The 26,911-nt window shown below is 36.1% G+C and overlaps 1 protein-coding gene across 1 annotated transcript in view; it reads right to left on the bottom strand.

The window, feature by feature from the left end:
- Nucleotides 1-26,911, bottom strand: part of LOC150099822 (insulin-like peptide receptor) — a 538,418-nt gene that overhangs the window by 335,147 nt on the left and 176,360 nt on the right. The window contains 1 exon segment of the mRNA XM_090403498.1: nucleotides 20,279-20,377. Within this exon segment, the coding sequence (XP_090259624.1) occupies nucleotides 20,279-20,377 (99 nt within the window).

The raw sequence follows: 26,911 nt of genomic DNA, 5'->3' as shown, positions 1-26,911 counted from the left end.
TTAGTTTCCTGTTAATTGCTTATCACAAAAGGCCCTTGATGGGGGGGGGGGGGGGGCTCTTTCATCCTATTAGGAAGAAGAATATTTAGTATTAGAAATAATAAGAAAGAACAATATTTGGTATTAGGAATAATGATGAAAGAGAAGGAAGAGCAAAGAATATGTAAACAAGAAAAGTGAGACCGAAGAAGAAGCTGTGTGAAAGTACAAAAACAGTGAGAAGTGCAAGAAATAAGGCTACGAGGGAAAACAGCATGCAATCTAATCAGGAAAATAGCAGAAGTGCATGGGGCACGGGGTGGAGGTCAAAATTAATTCAGAGCAGGCAGTGTGGTAACTGGTAGTACTAGGAATGTACATCAATGCATGGGCTACAGAAAAATTTAGCCTGGAATTCATGAAGTTCAGTTAAGGCTGAGGAAAGTAAGATAGACTGTAATAGGATATAGAAAAAGTCACAGCTGAGAAGTGGTAGAAGTTGGGGGTCTATAACCGTGGTGGATTTATTGTAGATTCCAAAACAAGTTATTGATTGTTTACAAATTCCAGTAATATCAGGAATAAGAGAGATTACTAGCTTCCTATTAGCAATTTCATAACTATTATTAGTAGTAGTGGCAACGGTTGCATAGTGGTATTGCTGCTCCCGTTTTTGATAGTTTTAAAGTGGTTCTAACTCCTGTTTTTAATTTAAAAGTGTCGTAAAGTAATTCTACTTGTGACGCTGAAGACAGTGATATATAATTCACCGATATCGGCCAAGTGGAATCCAAATTTTGAGTTTGCTGAAAATTGAACAGAATTCACTGTGGTCACTAACAAGCATAGAATAAAGGACGTCGCCATCTTTACAGTTGCTCAAGGGAAGAAAGGTAAGTCATGAAGTTCAATAAGTGCCTGAAGGATTTATCATCCAGCGGAAGTCATATAACCTGTAGGAAATGCCTTAGGAATCTTCACTTTACATGTTCCGGAATTTCAGAAACAACATGGCAATACAAATCCAATGTCAAACAAGAGGAATGGAAGTGCCTGTACTGCAGAAATAACAAGGAAATGCCACCACCCACGGCGCAACCGATTACACCGGAGGCAGAATCGGACGATGCACTGAACAGACAAAAAAATACAGGTGAGTCTTGTAATTTGAATTCCATAAATTTATTACTAGAAAAAGGTTTAGAGAATATAAAAGCCAGCTCAGTAGATCTTGTCCAAAAACTCTTTGATAAACAGAACGAACATATAACAAAAAAAATTAGCGAATATGAAGAGTTTGTTAAATATAATAATTCAACAGTCAAAGAAGTCTTACAAATGGTAAAATACATTAAAATCAACATTAACATACTAACTGATAGGCAACACAAATTAATGAAAGACACATCCGAACTCCGTCAAGAACTTAATTCCCTAAAACTACAATACGAATTTTTAAATCAACAACAACATAAAGAAGATCTTGCCATAAAAGGTCTTCCAGAAATTGCATCCACAGAAAATCTCAGAGACGCAGTTTTAAAGTTAGGCCATGCAATTGACATCCCCCCCCCCCTCTACAGCATAATGATATTCAGACCATAAATCGGATTCCCAGGAAGAACAAAAAATAAGGCTTACCATGACTCGCACCAGTCATAGTTCGTCTGACAAGCAAGTCCACAAGAGACAATCTCATAAAACCAGCAGACTGAAAAAACCAGTTGCCAAGGTCTTAAACACATCGCAAGACAATACACCAATCTTTCTATCTGAGTATTTAACACCATTCAATCAGAATCTGTTGTACCAAGCAAAAAAGTAAAAACAGAAAAAAATTATCAATTTTTGTGGATCAAAGATGGCAAGATATTCTTGAGAAAGTCACAAACTTCAAAGTCGATACAAATAAAAAGCTCAGAAGACATAGATAGGCTGCCAGAGTGAAAGAAAAGACTCCAAATTAGTTCAAAAAGAAGACCTCAACACAACAAAAATGAATGTGAACCATCAGATAGATGTAATTACATCAGTAATTTATAATAAATTTAGTTTAATCCTTTATCCAAGTGTGAGCAAACAAAGTTTGCGCCTGAAAGTATCTTCAGGACTGGGTTAAAGTGGTACAACACCCGGGCAACTCGTTGCAAAGGTGGAGCAAGCTACCAACACTCCTATCTCAGTGTCTCCTATAATGCAAAACACACCCTTCCCTTAATGCATAACATTAGACATATCCGCAAGGAGATGTTATCCATTATAGGAGATACTGAGATAGGAGTGTTGGTAACTTGCTCCACCTTTGCAACGAGTTGCCCTGGTGTTGTACCACCTTAACCCAGTCCTGAAGATACTTTCAGGCGCAAACTTTGTTTGCTCACACTTGGATAAAGGATTAAACTAAATTTATTATACTCTAACCAAGTGAAAAATAAACTTTTAATATCTTTCTCTAAATCCAGAGTAAATTATTAAAAAAGGGTGGCACACCAACTGGCAATTCCTATAGGTAGAAATGACCTGCTAATGCTTCTGCCTGATATCTCCACTTGGGCCTGGTTCCTACTGAAGAGACCTCAATAAAGGTCGAAACTAGTCTGGGTAGTGGCCCTTCCCTTAATGCATAACATTAGACATATCCGCAAGGAGATGTGTTTTGCATTGTAGGAGATACTGAGATAGAAGTGTTGGTATCTTGCTCCACCTTTGCAACGAGTTGCCCTGGTGTTGTACCACCTTAACCCTCCTGAAGATACTTTCAGGCGCAAACTTTGTTTGCTCACACTTGGATAAAGGATTAAACTAAATTTATTATACTCTAACCAAGTGAAAAATAAACTTTCAATACATCAGTAATTTTACTCTTGACTTGCTTGATGCATGGAAACAACACACAGCACAAGCGAGAGGACTCTCCATCTTGCATGTTAACATCAGAAGCATCCAAAAACATTGATTATTGTTACAGGCTTATCTGAGGAATTACACCGGTGTTGTTGATATATTGGTCCTAACAGAAGTATCCATAACTAACGACGAAGCGATTGCTTTCCAAATTCCAGGCTTCCAACAACATAGATCATGCTGCCAAACAAAAAGAGGGAGTGGAATATTAATATTTATCAAACATAAATTAATAGCAAAAGAAACTATCTATCAGTTTGAGCATGCTGAAAAAATTTGCATCGAAATCACTAATACCACCAATAGACAGCATCCCATAATACTACATGCTATTTATAGGCCACCAAACTTAAGCATGATAAAATTCTTGCACGAACTCAATTGCTGGCTTTCATGTGAAGAAATATGCTCAACCAAATACCTAATAATAATCAGCGACATAAACATAAATATTGCAAACGAAAACCAGAACAACACTATACAATACCTAGACACGCTTTCCATGTATAACCTAATACCAACAATAACATCATGTACTAGAGAAGAAATATTTGGAAATACTATCACTGCTTCCTGCCTAGATCATATAAACATCCAAGCACCACCAAACAGTTGCACTGCATCAGTCATAAAGTGCAAAGTAGCAGATCATTACTTAACCACTCTAAACCTGCACACTAAGACAATATCCATGCAATGCCCCACAGATGAAAAGCAATACAGAACAATAATAGACGAAGAAATAGTCAACCATGAAATAAGAAAAACCAACTGGGAACACATGGCATCAGATTCAGCAGATATCTTATACAACAACATTAAACTCACACTGGAGGAAATATATAAGAAAGCTGCAAAGAAAGTCAAAATTCATTCAAGAACAACCCAAAATCCTTGGATAACACAAAACTTAATCCTAGAAATACACAGAAAGGACGCTCTGTCGAAAGAATTAAAGCGATATCCAAATAATGCAGCTTTAAAAACTGAATATAAGATAACAAGGAATTGACTTACAATACAAATAAGAAATGCAAAAAGAAACTACTACAGGGACAAATTAACCTCTGCACAAAACAACATGAAACAAACCAGCACATCTGATCAACGAGATGCTAGATTGTGCTCCCAACACCACTGCCTCTGAAACCATAAAACACAGTTTCATGAAAGATGCAAAACCTATCCAACAACTAGTAAATAACTTTAACCAATACTTTGCAGACTCCCAAGAACTGCACAGAAATATTCCCCCAATCACAAAACATGATCGTCCACCTGGACCACAATCAAAACAGACATTATGGTTCCCAACCACAAAAGAAGCAGAAGTTCTCTCTGTAATACATCAAATCAAACCAAACAAAGGCCAAGGAATTGATGGTAGTATAAGACCTGAGGATATCAAGCAACATGCAACTAGCTTAGGCCCTATCCTACTAAAATTACTAAATAAAATATTTAAAACAGTACAGATATCAAGTATGCTAAAGACCACCATAATAACACCCATACACAAACATGGAAAAAGAAATTTAATCAGCAATTACAGACCCATAGCAACATTACCAATTATCCATCATATTATGGAGTGGATCGTACTAAAGAAACTCACAGCATATACAGAGAACTTTAATATTATCCCCAAAACACAATACGGTTTTCAGAAAAATAAGGGAACAACATATCTCTTAGAAGACTTTACAGAATTAATTAATATCACCTTAGACAAAAACAAAATTACCATGGTAGTCTTTATTGATCTAACTAAAGCATTTAATACACTCACACATCAAACCTTATTAAAAAAGCTGAGGCATGTTGAAATAGATGGGTCTCTGCACAGGTGGTTTACAAACTACCTTCAAAATAGAAAGCATATCGCACGTATCAGGTCAAACCGAAGTAGAGCTACCAGTAACCTGTTGAGTGCCAGGAAGCTGTACTGTCTCCAACCCTATTCAACATTTATACGCACGATATTAATCAGCTACCTCTCAATGGTAAGATCTTCCAATAATCAGACAATACAGCTATAATATCCATCCATAACAATGCAAGCATAGCCCAAACAAATATGCAACATGACATAAATCTGCTCATAGACTTGCTCACCAAAAACTCCATACACCTAAACTCAGATAAGACAAAATTAATGATATTCAGAAATCCAATGACTCGACCAGTTGATAACAAATATATAACCATCAAACATCCACTCTCCAACATAAAAAATAACATAGAACAGTAAAACCACTACAATCACTCAGGTTGAAACAATACGATACCTTGGAATTTACTTCGATGCAAATATGAACTGGAATAGCCACATAAACCATCTACACAACAAACTTCGAATAACTGGCAAACTCTATAGGTTAAAAGACAGTTCCCACATGCCTAAAAACACTAATATACAAAGCATTATGCCAAAATATACTAAGATACGCTATAACAACATATGCTTTCTGTGCACCCTACAAACTAAATAGATTAATGTCGATACAGTACAAAATGATAAAACTGATCTTTTGGGAACAAAGAGACAATATCAACTTTATATACACTGCAATGTCAGAAAAGAAAAATACTGACAGCAAAACACTTATGTCACTATGCAGCTTTGCTAAAACATTATTTTGATGCCAACTACAGGACAGTCAGAAATACATACCGTATAACAAGACCTCAGACAACTAATTATATCACATATAAATACAATAATCACTACGGAAAGGCCACATAAAATTTCTACATCCCAGACATGATAAACAAATTACCTTTTGAATACAGAACCTTACAAACTACAAAAGCCTAAAAAGAGTGCTAAGGACATACTATGAACAAGAAACACGCACCCTAAATACCATACAAACTTATGGTATTTAGGGTGCATTCAGGCTTCCAGTTCAGCGATGCATCAAGACATTCCAAGTTATCCTTGTGTGTGTGTGTGTGTGTGAATTTCTCAATCAACGGCTGCAGTAGAAATCAAACCTATTACACAACAGTCTACCTCCCAACACAGCAAACAAATCAATAAATAATAACTAACTGGTGTCATCCTCAGATAAGCTTAACAAATAAGCTTTGAGGATGAAAGATGAGAAATTACATTTCATCCAAGATCAATGAAAAAAAAGGGAAAATAAATCCAAATCCATATATCACATTTAAGTGCTGTAGTTACAGTGCTTAAATATACTAAAAAAAAATCAAAATTGTAAATATATATAACTCATCGTTAAATGAATAAATGATGTATTATTATTATTAATACATTATACAGGAAAAAAAAGAAAAGAAAAAAATCTCAGAGATTCCAATAATCTTTGACCAGGCTGATGCTATCAACACTACCAATTCATCTCCTTTATTCCAGATACTCCTGACATTAGCATAAAGCAGAAAAATGTCACAGTTTCTATACCTATCATTATCCTCTCCAGACTCCACTGGACTCAGTATTACCTGATGTCGTCCCCCTTCCCCCAAGCACCCATTCCCACAAGAATCTGTGTCCTTAGGAAATTTGAAACTTTTGCAAAAAACATATTACAATTTAATTTATCCAAAATTTATAACATAATTTTGTGTAATATAATTTACTATTTATGTCCTCGTTTGGCTGTAGTCATGAAAATTTTTTCATATACTGGCAAAAATGTAATTTGTCCTAAGGTTTTGGACATCATTGTATATATTCTTCCCAGTCTTCCCATAGCTTTTGTTTAGCAACTCATTGCCCAGCTTATCTATGTGTAACAGGGTGTTAACAGAAAATATACAGTAATCACAGCATCAAAGATGACTGAAATAAAGTACATCATGGAGTATTTACTTTCATTAACCTGGATGATGGTCAGCCATGTGAAGATTTAAGTGAAACATAGTTATATAATATGGAAATAAGTGCAGCTTATGAGAAACTCAGAAGATAACTTGGACCTGTAACATATAATAAGAAACTCACAGAAAGTGATCAGTATCGAATGAAGGCTATTTGAAAATTATATTTAGTAATATAAGATTCTATATGATAATTATGTTGTCAGTTGAATGAACCTCCCATGATTAGTCTGTCAACTATATGGATGGTGTAATAATAATAATATCGACATCTGAACGAATTTAACATTTAATAGGATAAATAATACAGGGATAAAATACATTATGTTGAGATTGAAAGAAAAAATTAAATTAGAAATGCAACATAGAGTGGGAGATAACAATAAGCTATATAATGAATATAAACAGCAGGCTAAGAAGAACTGCAATCATTCTTCTCCTTGAATACTCTTCTTAGATGGATGTGGCAAATTACCTCTCACAGCACTAAAAACATCTTACTATATGCCTTCTCTAATCTTTAATCTGAAAGAAATCAGAAGAATCCGAATTGCTTTGATATCGACAATCTTCTGGTCCTGATGGTATCTGTCCAGTTGTGGTCTTAAAACTTATGGTTCAGAATTAACATTCACCTTATATTATGCCTTTTCGGTGTTTTCTTCTCATTAGACATTTATCTTGAAGCACGGGGGCAAGATTATATTTAGTCTATTCTTTCCACAAAGGGTAATCCACTAACTATCATACTATAGTACTGTGCTTTTGATGACCTTCTCTCATGCCAAATTTTTCACCACCTGGAATTCCACTGGCTAACTGATGACCAACAACCATTACTTTTCAATGTATAGCATATCTCCTAGCTCACTACAATTCACCTTTGAACAAAAGCCATAGAATGATTGTTCAGAAAAATTTAATTATTCTTATTGTTTAATTTATACATAAATGATATAGGAAATGGCTTGAAGGGAGATATTCAGTTGTTTGCTGATGATGCAAAGTTGGGTAGTGCAATAAAAAATCAGAGGCAGAGCAAGAGTGTGGTTAGCAGGGGTGTTAGAACTAGGTTTTTTACTTGGAGAGTGGTGAATGAGTGGAATAAGCTGCCAGAGTCTGTTGTGGGTGCTATGACCGCGAATGAGTTCAAGGCGAGGTATGATAGATACTGTGTGAATGTTGAATAGTTGCTCTTGATATGATGTTAGGGCCTCCCTGATGTGGCAAATTACCTCTCACAGCACTAAAAACATCTTACTATATGCCTTCTCTAATCTTTAATCTGAAAGAAATCAGAAGAATCCGAATTGCTTTGATATCGACAATCTTCTGGTCCTGATGGTATCTGTCCAGTTGTGGTCTTAAAACTTATGGTTCAGAATTAACATTCACCTTATATTATGCCTTTTCGGTGTTTTCTTCTCATTAGACATTTATCTTGAAGCACGGGGGCAAGATTATATTTAGTCTATTCTTTCCACAAAGGGTAATCCACTAACTATCATACTATAGTACTGTGCTTTTGATGACCTTCTCTCATGCCAAATTTTTCACCACCTGGAATTCCACTGGCTAACTGATGACCAACAACCATTACTTTTCAATGTATAGCATATCTCCTAGCTCACTACAATTCACCTTTGAACAAAAGCCATAGAATGACTGTTCAGAAAAATTTAATTATTCTTATTGTTTAATTTATACATAAATGATATAGGAAATGGCTTGAAGGGAGATATTCAGTTGTTTGCTGATGATGCAAAGTTGGGTAGTGCAATAAAAAATCAGAGGCAGAGCAAGAGTGTGGTTAGCAGGGGTGTTAGAACTAGGTTTTTTACTTGGAGAGTGGTGAATGAGTGGAATAAGCTGCCAGAGTCTGTTGTGGGTGCTATGACCGCGAATGAGTTCAAGGCGAGGTATGATAGATACTGTGTGAATGTTGAATAGTTGCTCTTGATATGATGTTAGGGCCTCCCTCGATGAGTCTGTCGACTCCTTGGAGTTGCCCGAGATGATAATAATAATAATAATAATAACAACACCACTAGCAAGTCATTCATCACCTCGTTAATATGGCTATCGTTCCTTCATTCCATCTTCTTCACTCTTCACTTTTGACTTATCTTCACTTACTCTGCTTTCAAATCTTGCATCACATTTTTGCTATCTTTATATCTCTTAAGAAGAATTTCACCTGTTTTAATAACAATATTATTATTATGATTATTATTAACACAAACCTCCATATAGAAAGCTCATCACACTGTACTTTAAACTATTCGTTATGCATTCTACTTACCAATCACCCCCATACAATGAACCTGCTTCTTACTCCCTTGTTCACACCTTTCTAATACACTTTCCAGAGATGACCTTTGTTTTCCTCCACTCCCATTCTATTAAAAAATTCTTGCATATTAAACTGGTAACAACCCCTTACCATACATATATGACTCAGTTATATTCACTCTCTTCTTCCTATTTATGAGGCTCTGCAAATTGCTTTTCCCTAAATCTATCTTTATAATCCCCATTCCAAAAACCAGATAATTGCTTTAGTGAATCTTCTCTAATATATATACACTCATCACCATGGAAACCAGATAACCAAATCTGTGTATGGTAATCCATATGAAGTCTGATCAAGACCTTATATTGATTATTCATATTGACTCTTGTTAAACTGATAAGCCAAGGCTTATTCTAACTCTCTGGAACATTCCCATAAGACATGTGGTGACATCATCAATCCTCTTGTTTTATTGATATCAATCTTACTAAACTCATCATATACCTCTTACTCACTCACCAGTATGCTATCATCTCCCATTTCATCTACACTTGGGCTTCTCTGAATTCATATTGATGAGGAAACATCCTGATGAATTGCACACTGACTATCTCAACTATGTCCTCTTCAGCATTTACCAGTCTACCATTGCCATTTTCATCTTAACATCATTTTGCCATAATCATTCTTCCCTCTACTAGCCACACACACACACACACACACACACACACACACATATATATATATACTATAGGATTTTTTCTTGCCCTGATTTGCTAATTTCAGTTCACAGTGTGTTTTGCAGTCCTTACCAAGTGAGTAACTTTTTTAGGCCTGCTGTTTATATTCTTCATGCAACTGATTATTATTCTCATTATTCATCTCATACTTTCATAGTGCCTTCTTCTTCCAGATTTCATGCTTAATCCCTACATTCATCTATTTGACGTATACATTTTATAGCCTTTTGACCTTCTGAATACATTCACACACATTAATGCTGTTAAATATCTTTTGGGCTTTGCCCAAGCAGCATTAATTTCTTTCACACTTAGCTCGTCATTCCATGCTTTAGCTTCAATCTGCTTCCTAAGTTTTCATAATCACCAGCCTTGTAGTTCAACATGTATACTTTTCTCAGAGAAGTCTTCATAAAGCTAGCCACCTCCCAGATGATTATGTCATAATCACTCACCAGCTGGAGCAAAATGCAACAACCCTCACAATCCCATTCTGATGAAATGATCAGATCTAAGAATCTTGATCCTTGCATTCCCTCATTTACAATACTGCCTAATATATTTCTCTCTCAAGAATTCAAGAAATGCATTTTTCTTATTCTGAAATGCTATCTCTTTATTCCAATCTATATTACCATAATTAAATTCATTCATAATGATTACCCTTCCTTGGTCACTAATCCAAGTTGCTTATACATTTCTTCATCACCACACTTCACATTTCCTTGCCTATAGCAACATCTAACCATAACTAAATATATATCTTCTTGTCGACCTCCATGCCACCATACTGCTGCTAAACTATTGCAACTATTTCCCTATTGCATTTCCACTTAATGTGTACATAATTCTCTCAATATCATCACTAACAAAAAAATTTCTACCCTCATCAAAAACATCACACCCATTTCTATTTTCCATTAGGATACCATTCTCATCCAACTAAATTTCCCTTATTCCAACAACTTTGGGGTGAATAACTCAATCAGTAAAATAATGTCCTTTCCCTTATTTCCCTTTCCCTTTTTTATGAATGCTTCTTGGCATTCATAAAAAAAATAGCAGTTTAGATCTCTAAGCAATCATGCTATGCCATCTTTTGTTTGTGATTTCCTCACACCCGCTCATGATCAATCACCACTTCACAATATATCTATGGGGATAGGGCGAAAGGGATCATAGCAGTAGTTTTGAGCGGTGATGAAAAAAAAAAGTGTGTTTAATTAGTGTATAGTGTGGCTTTTTGTCACAAATTATGCTGCATTTTTTTCAGTTTGGATACAAGTGTCATTCAGTGGTGGTGGTGGTGTTGAAATTTTTTTGTTATTTATATTGTATTTTGCTACTTGTTTGTTGTACTACTTCAGCCTCTAAAGATGGCATCCATAAAGAAACATATGTCTGTGCCACGGAAGGCTTCTATATGAAAGTCTGGCTTTGCCTTGGATTTTTCACAGTGGATGCACTGCGAAAACTGTTATATGAGAGCCCCAAAAATGTGAAAGATCTCTGGACTGCTTGGATAAACAAGAAGAAGGAAAGCGTTAAAGTATGTGAAAAGTGTCTGAATAGATTAGAGCGATTAGAAATGGGAGCAAACCTCGAGACTGTAGTAGAGGAGCTTCAGCAGGAGTTAATGAAATGAAATGTGATATGAAATATCTGGAAAAGGATATTAAACAGCTAAAGGAGAGATTGGCTGATGATAGGGAGAAGGAGGGAGTTAATGTTATAAAGAAAGAATCAAAGGATAGTCTTATATCAGTGTATGGGGACTCGATCGTTAGAGGTGATTACTAATAAAGTGCACAAAACATGCTTTCCTGGTGGGACACTAAAGCAAATAACTGATGCTTTGCAGAAAAGGAAATACCGGGCATCAAAATTAGTGGTAGTGATGTGAAAAAATCACTTAGTTGGGAAGAAGAAGAATGTGATAGAAACTTGAGGAAGTTGTCATAGCAGGTAAAGAAGAATAGTATAGTTGGGAAAGTTGTAGGCATGTTGCCCAGATATAATAACAGTGAAATGAGAAGGAGAGCAGAGATAATGAATAGTAAGATGGCTGAGTTGTGTGAGGCAAAGGGGGGGGGGAGGTTCAATTTGTAAATCTGTGGAGTAAATTTGAAGGGAAGTTGGAATGATTTAAAGTTGATGGATTAGATTTTAATGAGTTTGGTGTTGGACATTTAGAAAGGCTATTATTTTCTAAGAAGGCACAGAGTCGAGAAGTTAATTTCATAGGTAGACACTGAAACAGGATAGCACAAATCAACAGATAGTACAGCAGGAGGAATACGAATATGAGATTGAAGATGTGGTTGCAGCAGCACAAGGTGATAGAATGCATAAAGGTGAGGATGAGACAGATAGGAATGGAAATCACAGTCAGGATCAGGGAAACAGGAGCGATCAGACTAGAGAAGTGTAGTATCGCAGCTAGAATAGAGAATAATGGTGCTGATAAGATGGCTTCAAACACACAGCGACTGCTATGTTTATACACAAATATAAGGAGCATTCAAAACAAGAGAGCTGAATTTGTTGCACTGATTGAGTCGGTATGCCCAAAGATAATTGGAATAAGTGAAATTTGTTTGTCTGAGGAGGATGTGATGTCAGGTAGAGAAATGGAAGGATACATAATTTTCCAGAAGGATGAGGGGGAGTGCTGTTAACGATGGCAAGGTATTGTGTCTGCAAAGTGTGGAAGTTGATAGTGCATGCACAGATTTTGAATCTGTGTGGTACAAAGTTGAAATCAACAGATTAGTTTATCTGATAGGATGCTTCTATAGGCCCTGGAATGCAGAGAATACTGATTGCAAAATGTTTAAGCAAATTAGGTGGGCATGTAAAAAGAAGGTGATCCTCATGGGAGACTTTAATTACAGGACAGGAATATAGACTAGAAGGAGGAGATAGTGTATGGGAACAAGGAGAGCGAGTTTGTGGAATTTCTGAGAGATAATAGAACTAGAGGCTTTAATGTTTTCTATTTGGTGATAACTTCACAAGATGTAGTTGTTAATGAAGTGCTCACACTGCAGCCCGTTGGTGAGAGTGATCATGAAGTATATGTTTGGGAAGTGATGAAACAAGAAAAGGTCATTGCCAAAAATGGATACATGGGGAAGTATAAAGCAGGTGATTATAAAAAGTTCTGTAGTCAGTTAGCATCAGTACGTGGGGTAGATGAGCTGAACGAAAAAGATGTTGAAAATGCATGGAAACTCATAAGACAGTATCTCACAAAAGCAATGTGTGATTACATACCGATGATTAAGCGAGTAAATAGAGTGGAAGTGAAATGGATGAACAGCGAAATCAAGCAAGCTGTGCTGGAAAATAAAATGTTATGGAGGAGGTACAAGACAGTTGGTGGTAATCAGATCCATGAAGCGTAGTGTAAGGTGCAAGCTACAAAAGTGACAAGTATGGTAAAGAAAGAAAATATGCAGTATGAGAGGAGATTGGCTAGTCAGGCCAAGGTGAACTCGAGGGAATTTTTCCGTTACATGGCAAGCAAGAGGAAGAATAATTATGGCAGACTAACATTTGTGGATAGTCATGGCAGCAGACTAACAGCTGCAAAGGATATAGTGAAATTATTGAAAGAGCACTTTATCAGCATATATCATACTGATATAAATTATCTGGTACAATGTACAGAAAAGAGGCAAGTATTAGGAGAATTGGAAGTGAAAGAAAGAGAGGTGTATCAGATATTGGTTGGGTTAAATGTGAATAAGGCTGTGGGAATGGATGACATATCATCATGTATGCTTAAGGAATGTGCATTACAGTTGGTTATGATAATTTATTTAGATTTTATAATAAAGTGACAGCAGAATTGGATACACCATGATACTTCTGGACTTTGCAAAGGCATTTGAAGAATACCACATGGAAACTATTACAAAAGTTGGAGCAAATGGGAATGGATATAAAGCTAATAGCATAGTTGGGGGAGGGGGCCTGATAGACAGGCACCAGAGAGTAGTGTATGGTGGAGTAGAATCTAGGAGAATGAGGGTGACTAATGGAGTACCTCAGGGGTACATGTACTATGGCCACTGCTCTTTAATTTGTATATCAATGATATGGGGAAAGATTTAAGAGACTGCAGTTCTTCAGTTATTTGCTGATGATGCAAAACTGGGAAGAGCAATAGTTGATAAAGGTGATGTAGATACAGGGGCATAGTTAGAGGGGGTGGAAGGGGCGATGCCCCCTGGCGGCACTTTGCATTTAAGAAATCTTGCCATACTTTACATAGAACAGCAACTGAGTGATGAAATAGACTTCGACAATGTCATCGACGATTTTGCTAACGGAAAAGCAAGAAAAATAACATTTTAGAATGTTGGAATTAAAGTTTTACTTCAAAAATAAAATATAGTGTTTTAATTTTTATTTCTCTATATGTCGTTTTGACTTTTTGTGTATTTTCGATATGTATCGAGAGGGGCGGCAAACTCAGGAACCACCCTGGGTGACAAAAGCTCTAGCTACAGCACTGTGTAGATATTCTGCATGATTTAAATAAACTGGCATTGTGGGCAAAAGATAATGATTGTCAATTTAATATTGCAAAATGTAAGGGTTATGCACTTCGAATTATGCACATCCAGTGGATCATATTGATGGTACTAGATTGCACGAAACTGATGAGACCAGGGACTTGGGATAATGGTGGACAGAGAGTTGAAGTTTAGATGGCATATTGCAAAAGTTGGTAAACCAGATCAAAGCATTACTTGGAAGTTGAGAAACATGCTAACAATTAAAGATGGAAACGTTATTATCCTTCTTTGTAAGCCTATGATTTGGCTTCGTCTTGATTAGTATGTACAGATTTGGTCACCTGGATTTCTTGGGGACAAGCAGGTGGTAGAGAAGATTCTGAGATGGGTAACTAAGCTAGTGATATGTCTGTAGAATGCACCCTATAAGGATGGGTTGAAGTTTTGTGGGTTACAAAGTCTAGTTGATAGGCAGAAAGAGGGACATAATAGAAATTTTTTAAGGCATTAAAGGGGATTTATAAAATTGATGTAGAGGAAATTTTTCAATATATGACAATAATCAGAGAACTATGTGCCATCTGTGGAAGTTGTATAAGAGTGTGGTTAGTAGGGGTGTGCAGATCCTATTTTTGCATGCTGGGTGGTGAATGAGTAGAATAGATTTGCCAGAATTAGTTGCGAGTTTAGGAGAGGTAAGATAGATTTTGTGTGTATAATAGTTATTTTGGGTTTCCTACAATGAGTCTCCAGACTCCAATGAGATACCATATTATAAGAATAATAATAATAACTGTTTGTAGTAATTTGTTGTAAAAAACAAATTGTTTAGTCCAAGTAGACTGATTAAGTACATGCAAAACAAACCAGTAATAAAATGAGTTGGTGAGAGAATGAATTTAGTCTATAAAGATAAAGGAGATCTTTAAAAGTATAGTTTTAATTTAGAAGGCCTTGGATCTAAATAGTGTTGTAGCATTAATGTAATTATATTTACCATGTATATAGTTTTATTTAGATTCATTAAATATATATATATATATATATATATATATATATATATTTTTTTTTTTTTTAATTTGGTCTCATGTCAATCATTCCCTGGATTCTGAAATAAATGAAGTTAAAAGATTAAATCTGATTTAATCAGATTAAATCAGAAAAAAGATTAAATAAGAGTAAATCATGAGCAATCACATACAAGACAGATAAACCAAGGACTCTGACAGTAATGTCCACTTTCAACTCTTTTTAATATGACTGCAGAGGAATTGTGTCCACAAAGTGTGAAAGTTGATGGTGCATGCACAGATTTTGAATCTGTGTGGTGCGAAGTTGAAATAAACAGGTTAGTATATCTGATAGGATGCTGTTATAGGCCAGGGAATGTAGAGAATACTGATTGTGAAATGTTTAGGCAAATTGCATGTAAAAGGTGATCCTGACTCCTATCAGGACTTTTTTATTTAATTACAGGAATATAGATTGGAAAGAGGAGATAGTGTATGGGAACAGGGAGAGCATGTTTGTGGAATTTCTGAGAGATAAGTATCTTGAGCAGCATGTGATTGAAGTAACTGGAGGCTTTATTGGATCTGGTGATAACTTCACAAGATGTAGTTGTTAATGAAGTGCTCACACTGCAGCAGGTTGGTGAGAGTGATCATGAAGTACTTTTTTGGGAAGTGATGAAACAAGAAAAGGTCACTGCCAAAAATGGATGCACATGGAAGTATAAAGAAAGTGATTATAGGAAGCTCTGTAGTAAGTTAGCATCAGTACGTTGGGTAGACGAGCTGAGTGAAAAAGATGTTGAAAATGCATGGAAACTCATAAGGCAGTATCTCACAAAATCAATGTGATTGCATACTGAGGGTTAAGTGAATAAATAGAGTGGAAGTGAAATGGATGAACAGCAAAATCAAGCAAGCTGTGCTGAAAAATAAAATGTTATGGAGGAGGTACAAGACAGTGGGTGGTAATCAGATCCATGAAGCGCAGTGTAAGGTGCAAGCTACAAAAGTGACAAGTATGGTAAAGAAAGAAAAGGTGCAGTATGAGAATAGATTGGCTACTCAGGCCAAGGTGAACTCGAGGGAATTTTTCCGTTACATGGCAAGCAAGAGGAAGAATAATTATGGCAGACTAACATTTGTGGATAGTCATGGCAGCAGACTAACAGCTGCAAAAGATATAGTGGAATTATTGAAAGAGCACTTTATCAGCATGTATCATACTGATATAAATTATCTGGTACAATGTACAGAAAAGAGGCAAGTATTAGGAGAATTGGAAGTGAAAGAAACAGAGGTGTATCAGATATTGGTTGGGTTAGATGTGAATAAGGCTGTGGGAATGGATGACATATCATCATGTATGCTTAAGGAATGTGCATTACAGTTGGTTATGCCCTTGACCTGGTTATTAAATGAAAGTCTTGCAGTGGGTAGGTTCCTAAGGAGTGGAAAGAGGGCAAAATAGCACCACTCCACAAACACGGTTCTAAGATAGAAGTCTCCAACTATAGGACAGTCTGCATAACTGCAGTTGTGGTCAAGGTGTTAGAGAGATTCATAAGGAATAGAATACAGAATTGGGTTGATGGACATGGTATCCTTTTATGTCAAGTCAGTAATTTACTTGCATTTTATGATAAGGCGACGAGTGTATTAGATAAGGGAGAATCATATAAAGTGATATTCTTAGACTTCACAAAAGCATTTGATAGATTACTACATGATAAGTTGGTGTACAAGCTGCAGAGGATGGGAATAGACAGTATATTGGTTAGATGGATTAGAGATTGGCTCTCTGAATGATACCAGTAGGTTGTGTATGATGGAGCTGTGTCTCAAAAAAGAAGGGTAACCAGTGGCGTGCCCCAGGGTTCTGTTCTTGGACACCTGCTGTTTAACTTGTTTGTAAACGATATATCATTTGGACTGACTGGGGATCTTCACAGTTATTTGCTGATGATGTAAAGTTGGGAAGAATTATAAGTAGTACTGCTGAAGCTGAATCCCTTCAGGAAGATTTGAATAGACTTCTTACTTGGACAAAAGAGTGGGGTTGTAGTTTTAATATTAATAAGTGCAGGGTGTTGCATTTTGGAGTGCAGAAATATAAGTCTGTGCACTATATCGATAGTGCTGTACTGCAGGACGTGGATGAGATTAGAGATTTGGTTATGATGGTTGACAGTAGACTGAAGTTTAGAGGGCATATTGCTAGGGTTGAAAAGGTTGCACATCATAGTGCTGCTATGATAAGAAGTACTCTAACATGAAAGGATAAGGAAGTGGTTGTGCCACTGTATAAGGCACTGGTCAGACCACACTTGGACTATTGTGCTCAGATCTGGTCACCTTGTTTTCAATGTGATGTGGAAACATCGGAGAGGCTCCTGATACGAGTGACTAAGACAATATCAAGAGTTTGGAATGCAGGCTATGGAGAGGGGGGTGAAGAGATGTGGATTACAGAGTTTAGTGGATAGGAGGAAGAGAGGTGATATGATAGAGATGTTTAAGTTAGTGAGAGGATTTTATCAGATTAATCCAGAGGGGATTATAATAAGAGTAGAAGAAGAGAGGGGAAGAACCAGAGGTCATTCCTGGAAGTTATGTAAAAGTGTGGTGAAGAAGGGTGTGAAAATTGTCAGTGAATGGAATGCATTACCAGAATGTGTTATTAGTGCAAGGAGTATTTAAAGACTTTAAGATTCTATATGATAAATATGATGTCAGTTGAATGAACCTCCCACGATGAGTCTGTCGACTCCATGGAGGGTGTAATATTATTAATAATAATAATCTCTTCCCCAACTACCTCAACCCCCCCTCAATTTTCCTTGTTTATCATGCTCTCTGTTCTGCCATCATCTCTCACACAATATACTACTATCCCATTTATAACCACTTCTCACATTCTCCTTATGTCCAAAGAAATCATTTTTTTGCATAACTGCCACTAAATCTCTTGGTTGTTTCATCAGTTATCTTGCTCATTCTCCCTTCTAAGATAACAGACCTTGTAAACTCTCTTATTCATCACACCTTTAATAATGAAATCTCCATACATTACTATTCTTCAGTTATTCATCACCTCATTGTGTTTACTTTCCTTCATTTTATCTATTTGCAATCTTTCATTGTGTCATTCCTTTCTTTCACTTTCACAATCTTGTTTGTGATCATTTCCTCATTATTTCTTTCCTCTGCTTCCATAGTCTTATATGCATTCATTTCTTCATTTGTATATTCTTTCACTTTGTTTCAGTGATTCATTCATTCTTTGGCACCTGCAATTATGCTAGCTTTCATTCCATCAGTCTATTTTGCATTCAGTGAGAACTCACAGTCCAACAAAATATTCACTTTCTACAAATCCACACCTTCTCTCAACTCCTATTGTCTCTCTGCAAATCCATCATCCACATTCTACTCTGCATGCATGCTGCACTCATGACAATGAACGATTTTCAAATAAACTACACCTTTAATTACACTTTATCATCATTCTACGTGAGAGCAGATCTTATTTGTATTGCCATTTTGTTTCATTCAACTCAAACTTCAAAATGAAGTAAAAAAAAATACATCAATAACAAACTCATAAAGCCCTGCAATCATGAAGTTGCACTAAGCTATCAAAAATAGACTGGACTCTACTGGATTCTGTAATCAATGTCGTCAATTACCAAACCAAATAGCACTTAGCTTTTCCACAGCTGTTTTCAACTTGCCTGTTAGGTACCCCCCCCCCCCAGTAGGCAAGCTTGTCTTCTTTGTTTCATTAACAACAGTCAGTTGTTTATGGTACTTCTCTGATTCTTTTCTACTGATGCTTCTTACAATGACGGTTCCTATCTTGAATTATGCTGATATTGTCTGAATTTGTTTTGGAAGATGACTTTTTATGTTTGCCATTCTTCCCTGATTAAAAATCACTACTTGGCATAACATTTTTTTTTTAATTGTTTAACCATCACTGTATGTTGGTTTAATGTTTTAAGCCAATATAGAATATAATTTGGCTAGCTTTTTTTCCTTTAGTAATTTTTACCTTCTTGTGCTGCACATACTAACTTGCGCACTGGATCAGAAGTGCTAACACTGTGTGGAGAAGGTCTCCTCCTCCACAGAGCAATGTGGAGGTCTCCTCCCAGTTATCTAGCTTTTATCCTTAAGCAACCCCAAACAGATTTGGGGTTGCTTAAGATAAATTATTTTAATTATTTAAAAAAAAAATATAAAAGAAAAATTAACCACTAGATAATGCTAGCTGCATGACAGTGTTCCAGGAAATTTGAACATGTGAATTCAAAAGTCATGCTAGAAGTAAAATAGTCAATCAAAGAATAGAGGCTACAGTTTATATAATTCTGAGGAAAGTAAGATTAGTAAATGAGATAACATCCATGGCCGAATCATATTAAAAGTGAAAATATCAGAAAAAATTTTGCATTATTAATATTGAAGAACATGCGAGTATCATGTTCTTGAATATTAAGAACATGTGAGCAGAGCTGATCTAAGATGGTTAATCATTTAATAAGAATGGAAGATCACCAAAGCAAGTGTTTTCAAAGCAAAAATGGTGTGGAATAGCTCAGAAGAATTCCAAATATAAGTGTGCTGGTCCAGTTAAGTGCCTTAAAAGACCAAAATATAAGAGCCGATCATATCAGAGATTTCCAAATAACAGACCAATCTAGCTGAAAGATGTTTAAAGAAACTAGTCATTAAATATTAATCATAATATCAAGCACATCATAATATGTTCACTATCATAATATCATATAATTTGAGTATCATAAAGGTGGTATTCCCTCAAGTAATATATTAGATATTATGACAGTCAAAAATAAAAATAAAAAATTAAATTAAAATAAACACACTTAAAAATAAAATAAGTACAACATACAATAAACGAATGCAACTTTAAAAATAACTAAAACATAACATATTTTTTCAAAAGATACTTACTGCCACCTTGGATGTGAATTTCCAGGGCCCCATTTATGTAAGTGCATCCTTGTAGTAATTGTGCTTTAGAAACACTGTCAACTGTTACTGATTCACAGACTAGAGACAATTTTTATTTCATCAGAGAAAACACAGTAATACCAAAAAAAAAAAAAAGTGCAATTTATAAGAAATTAAGTTTAAAAGAAAGAATATCATTTAATTCAAAATTTATAAAAAAATTAAAAATTAATCTCCATTACATATCTGATTAAATTATTTAATCAGATAAGAAATTTAATAAGATAATTTTAGTTTGGAGATGAAAACCATTCAAAGCACGAAGCAAAGGTTGGTCGATTGATAGAGCCTCTGCTACTAATGGCTCATGCAAAAAGTTAAGCAAGTTTGAGTACAGTTAGTAGTTGAATGGGCTGAATCGTCTGATGCTGTTGGCACACTGCTCCCTCGATGAGTCTTTGGACTCCCTGGAGGTGTTACATTTTTTTTTCCACTTTATTTTGTCTTGAATACATATAATACTTACATTATAAAATTATAGAAATTAGATAAAAATTTAAAAATTACATACATATGATAATAGTATTTTTTAATTCAATGATTTTTTTAATTAAAGTTATGATTGCATATTATGCATTTACAAAACATGTTGTTCTTTGTGTGTTAATAATTGTTATTATAGATGGTATGCGTGGATAGGCTTATGTGTTCGTCAGACATGTTGTAATAGATTTAAGAGTATTGATATGAACACAGATGGATAAGAAAATAACTATTTATTAATTAAAAGCTAATATTTTGCTGGTATTACATCCAGCATCTTCAGAGAACACAACACAAAGTTTGTTACAAATGCAAGACAACCACAATCCGGTGTAACAGTGGGGCTAGTATAAGTAATTGCAGTGTGCAACACAAGACTAAAGTCCTAATAGGGTGCTATTTAGGCTAAAAAAAAAAAACCTTCAAAGTTTTGAAATAGTAGTCCAAATAATAATCTTAAAAAGTTTGTAATAAATATTAATTTGGTCTTAGGATGACTGTCTCCCAAATCTTTGGTAGATTTATACAGCCACACAGGCTTCTGTTGATTCTAGGAACAACCTCTGACTTGTAGAAGCTTCTGTGCATTACTTTTGTTTATTTCCAATTGATCCTGTGTGCAGGGGTATCCAAAGCATGGTCTGCCAGACCCGACTTGCCATAGCGAAAGTGTCGGATATATTTTTTGTGTTCACTGAGGCAGATGTCCACAGTTCTTCCTGTCTGCCTGTAGTAGGCTTGATGGAAAGAACAGGGCACTTCATAGACTCCTGGATGAGATAAAGGAGTGCATTTGTCCTTAGGTGAACAGATGAGAGTTGCTAATTTCACATAAGGTTTAAATACGGTGCGCAGTTGGTGTTTGTTGAGCACCCTAGATATCATTTCAGGTGTGCCTTTAATGTATGGGATGGTGATAGTTTTGTTGTAGTCTTCTGTGGTAGATAGAGGGGATTTCTGGGTAGCATTTAGTATGCTATCTATCTTAAGGGGATTATAACCATTGGTTAAGAAGGTGTGACGTAGGTGAGAAAGTTCAGCAGTGAGAGCAATGTCATTGGAACAGATTTCTCTACCTCTATGGGTTAGTGTTTTTACGATACCATATTATTGAGAAGGGTGATGGTGTGATTGTTTGTGTATCTCCCTGTATGTGTTGGTTTTCTATAAACCGAAAATGATAAGGAACCTTCTGGAAGACATGTGAGCAGTGTGTCCAGGAAGGGCAGGCAGTCATTGGCTTCTAGTTCCATTGTAAAGTGGATTTTAGGGTGCTGGCTATTTAGATGCACTAAAAATGTATTCAATGTGTCTGGGTCATGTGGCCAAATAGCAAACACATCATCAACATAGCATTACCAGAGACTAGGTTTGAGAGTGGTTGTGTTAGCTAATTTTTCCAGATGTTCTATGTAGAAGCTGGCTAAGGGGGAAGAAAGGGGCAAACCTATAGCTGTTCCATCTAATGGTTTGTATATTTTCCCTTTCCATGTAAAATAACCTGCCTGTACTGTGAATTTAAATAGCTGAAATATATCTTTGGGAAATTGTGAATTTAGTAAGTTAAGTGTTTCAATCAGTGGTACATTAGTGAATAATGAGGTGATATCAAAACTCACCATTAGGTTTGAACTATTTAAGGTGTGGTTTTCTAAAATACTTTTTAAGTGGGTAGAATTTTTAACAAAAGAGGTAGAATTGTATGTGTAAGTGGTTAGTAATTTGGCTAAATGTTTAGCTAGTTTATATGTAGGACTGTTTATACTATCTACAATAGGATGCAAAGGTGTACCTTGTTTGTGTATTTTAGGAGCAACATATATTCTGAGTGTTTTAACGTGCAAGGGTTTGAGTTTTTTGACGATTTCTTTTGGCCAGGAAGTGACTTTGTTCAGTAACTTGCACATCTTATTCTTTTGTGAGTTGGTGGGATCTTGATCTATGATTTGATATGTAGACTGGTCTTGGAGCAGTGTATGCATTTTGCTTTCATATTCTGTTGTATCCATTTGTTACGTCGTTGCTTTCTCTATATTATACCTTGCTCTACCTCTAAATAGCCCGCTTTCTAATCTACTATGTATCTAGCCAGAGACTAGGTTTGAGAGTGGCTGTGTTAGCTAATTTTTCCAGATGTTCTATGTAGAAGTTGGCTAAGAGGGAAGAAAGGGGTGAACCCATAGCTGTCCCATCTAAATGTTTGTATATTTTCCCTTTCCATGTAAAATAACCTGCCTGTACTGTGAATTTAAATAGCTGAAATATATCTTTGGGAAATTGTGAATTTAGTGAGTTAAGTGTTTCAATCAGTGGTACATTAGTGAATAATGAGGTGATATCAAAACTCACCATTAGGTTTGAACTATTTAAGGTGTGGTTTTCTAAAATACTTTTTAGGTGGGTAGAATTTTTAACAAAAGAGGTAGAATTGTATGTGTAAGTGGTTAGTAATTTGGCTAAATGTTTAGCTAGTTTATATGTAGGACTGTTTATACTATCTACAATAGGATGCAAAGGTGTACTTTGTTTGTGTATTTTAGGAGCAACATATATTCTGAGTGTTTTAACGTGCAAGGGTTTGAGTTTTTTGACGATTTCTTTTGGCCAGGAAGTGACTTTGTTCAGTAACTTGCACACCTTATTCTTTTGTGAGTTAGTGGGATCTCGATCTATGATTTGATATGTAGACTGGTCTTGGAGCAGTGTATGCATTTTGCTTTCATATTCTGTTGTATCCATTTGTAACGTCGTTGCTTTCTCTATATTATACCTTGCTCTACCTCTAAATAGCCTGCTTTCTAATCTACTGTTGTGCGCTTAAAATATTAATTCAGTACTATTTCTTTTTGGATATTGGCAAAATTTATTTTTATGCTGCACCAGCCAATATTCTATAACAGAAGAGACTCTTGTTCAGAGAAATAATTCTAAATTCTAAAGGGATACACACTATTATTAATCTTACGCTAGGCTGTGCAGATTCAGTTAGCAGTCGTGACCTGAATCTCACTTAAGCAATAATATCTAATTCCTTCCCGCCAAAAGGTTCGATTTCATAAGTGGTGGTTTGAATTCGTAATCAGGCATAAACTCAGGTATAAGGTACAAAATATGTTTATTGGAAAAACATAAAACATTTACAGTTAAGAAAATTCAAATACTCAATAGAACAAAACTCAATCTAAGTTAAGGTTCATACTAAATCACAACAATGAATTTGAGTAAGCTAAATCCTTCAATTACGAAAAAATAAGATTAAGTGTAAGCATAACACTACTAAGATATAATTCCTTTCACAAGTTATTCACTGTACACGCATTGAACACTTTCATTAATACTCTATCAATAACCATCTTAATTCTAAATTTCATTAGTCAAGCCTAGCCATTCTCAATTAAAATACTGCCTATCAACAATTCTTCTTTGTTCCACATGGTCTTAACTAATTCAGTCAAATTCTCACTTGAAAGTTCTCTATTAGTGTCCTTAGTTTACAGTATACACAAATTTCTTATTCTTCTAAGCGATTTTTAACATAGAATGAAATTCTTTACATTACCAGATCCTTTCAGATTTCATGCCACCATCTCATGTAGATCTGGATTACCTTACTGTATAGTTATCGGCCGTTCTTTGAGCCTGGCGATGCACTACGCTTTTCTTTGAATCATTTCCGGACTGTGGCATGCTGTCTACCACTCCACAGGAAATTTTCTCCATTCTCTTCGATGGGACTTTATTCGAAAGCTCGATTCTGCATAGACCATCATAATACGATCAGCTTCGCTTGGAAATCCTCAAGCGTCCTCAAGAATAGCCCTCTTCGTCCGACACTGCTCACTGTAGTCGACCCACTGCTCTCTCACAAATCCCCTGACAAAACTCTTAAAAATGGAGTCCAGGAACCGAATAAGATAAAAGCTCATCCATAGGTATCTGTCCGTCACCCTCTTCCAGGTTCTGTGGATACCCTGATGTCCGGCTAGCTCCGCATCATGAAATGAGAACAAGACCCAAGGAATCATGACTTTAGGAACCAGAATTATTTCTTTCAACCTCCCTGTGATGTCTTGTTTTGACAACAAAAGTTCATCATCATCCATATTTATGGTATTGCGGAACACTTGGTTGTGAGAGAGGCTTTCCCCTTTTGTCAATCTTTCATGCACCCCCCCCACGCACGCACACACATCGGATCCGATTTCTGGGCTTCTATTATTTCAGACTTCCCCCGACTTTGAAGTTGGAGGGGCAGTGGTTTCTTCTTTCTTCCGATCAATAGCACAGGGTTGATATTTTCCTCATCATTGCAGGAATCCTTACGTGGGCTGGGGTCTAGAGATCTAGACAGATAGTCAGCCACTATGTTGGATCTCCCAGGAATGTAATTAATTTCTACCCTGAATTCTTGCATCTCCAAGGACCACCACACAGTTCTTATCCTTCATGGATGAAATGAAGGATAAGGGTTTGTGGTCTGACCTGAGTATGATATGTTGGCCCAGTAATATATATCGGAACTTTCTGAGGTTGTATATGAGTGCCAGAGCCTCCTTCTCGATGATGGAAAGATAGCCTTCTACTTATGAAAGCAATGGGTCTGAAGTGATCTCCTTCTGCTTGTTCCAGTACTGCCGCAATGGTGTCTCTTTAGAAGCATCAGCAGCTAGGAAAAAGGTTTGACCGAGCTTAGCGTACAAGATTACTGGTGATCTAGTCAGAGCCTGATTCTACGCATGATAGGCCTCACGCTGCTCCTCCCCCCATGCAAATTTTTCCCCTTATTTCATTAGTTTTACGATGGGGTCCATTAACTTGGAGCATTCAGGGATAAATTTTCTATAAAAGTTCACCATACCCATATACCTCCTGACTTTTCGTACTGTGGAAGGGAGCTGTGCTTCCAGTATGGCATTAACATTACCCTTGGAGGGTTTTATCCCCTCTTCGTTGACCACATGTCCCAGGTATTCCACTGACTTTAGGAAGAATTCACACTTGGACCACTTCAAAGACAGACATGCCCTGTTAAACTTGTCCTGAACCTTCAATAGAACTTCTTTATGCTCCTTCAGGCTGGATGAGTAAATCAACAGATCGTCCAGGAAGCACAAGACTTGTTTACCCAGGACATCACCTAATACGATGTTCATGAGGCTCTGAAAACTCATGGCTGAGTTCCTTGCCCCCTGGGGAAGTCGGCACAGTTGGTATTTTTGCCACTTTGTGGTAAAAGCGAAATACTGCCTGTCCTCCTTCCTGAGGGGAATTTGAAAGTAGCAAGAGTTCAGATCCAATTTTGAGAACACTCTTGCTCCCTCTAGGTCGACCAGTAACTCTTCTGTCGTGCATACAGGGAAGTCAATGTCGGGTGCCATTGTTATGTCATTGTTTTCTCTATATTATATCTTGTTCTACCTCTAAATAGCCCGCTTTCTAATCTACTGTTGTGCCCTTAAATTATTTATTCAGTGCTATTTCCTTTTCGGATATTGGCAAAATTTATTTTTTTTTTATACTGCACCAGCCAATATCCTATAACAGAAGAGAGACTCTTGTTCAAGGAAATAATTCTAAATTCTAAAGGGATACACACAATAATTAATCTTATGCTAGCGCCGTGCAAAGTCAGTTAGCAGTCATGATGACCTGAATCTCACTTAAGCAATAATATCTAATTCCTTTCTGCCAAAAGGTTCTATTTCATAAGTGGTGGTTTGAATTCATAATCAGACATAAACTCAGGTATAAGGTACAGAATATGTTTATTGGAAAAACACAAAACATTTACAGTTACGAAAATTCAAATACTCAATAGAACAAAACTCACTCTAAGTTAAGGTTCACACTAAATCACAACAATAAAATGGAGTAAGCTAAATCCTTCAATTACGAAAAAATAAGATTAAGTGTAAGCATAACACTACTAAGATATAATTCCTTTCACAAGTTATTCACTGTACATGCATTGAACACTTTAATTAATACTCTATCAATAACCATCTTAATTCTAAATTCCATTAGTCAAGCCTAGCCATTCTCAATCAAAATACTGCCTATCAACTATTCTTCTTTGTTCCATGGGATCTT

This window comes from Typopeltis vanoorti, chromosome 14, assembly GCF_054136105.1.
Source record: "Typopeltis vanoorti isolate ZY-2024b chromosome 14, IOZ_Tvanoo_1.0, whole genome shotgun sequence".
NCBI classification, from domain to species: Eukaryota; Metazoa; Arthropoda; class Arachnida; order Uropygi; family Thelyphonidae; genus Typopeltis; species Typopeltis vanoorti.
Note: the sequence above shows the minus strand (reverse complement) of the source record. Positions and strands in the feature narration are given on the sequence as shown.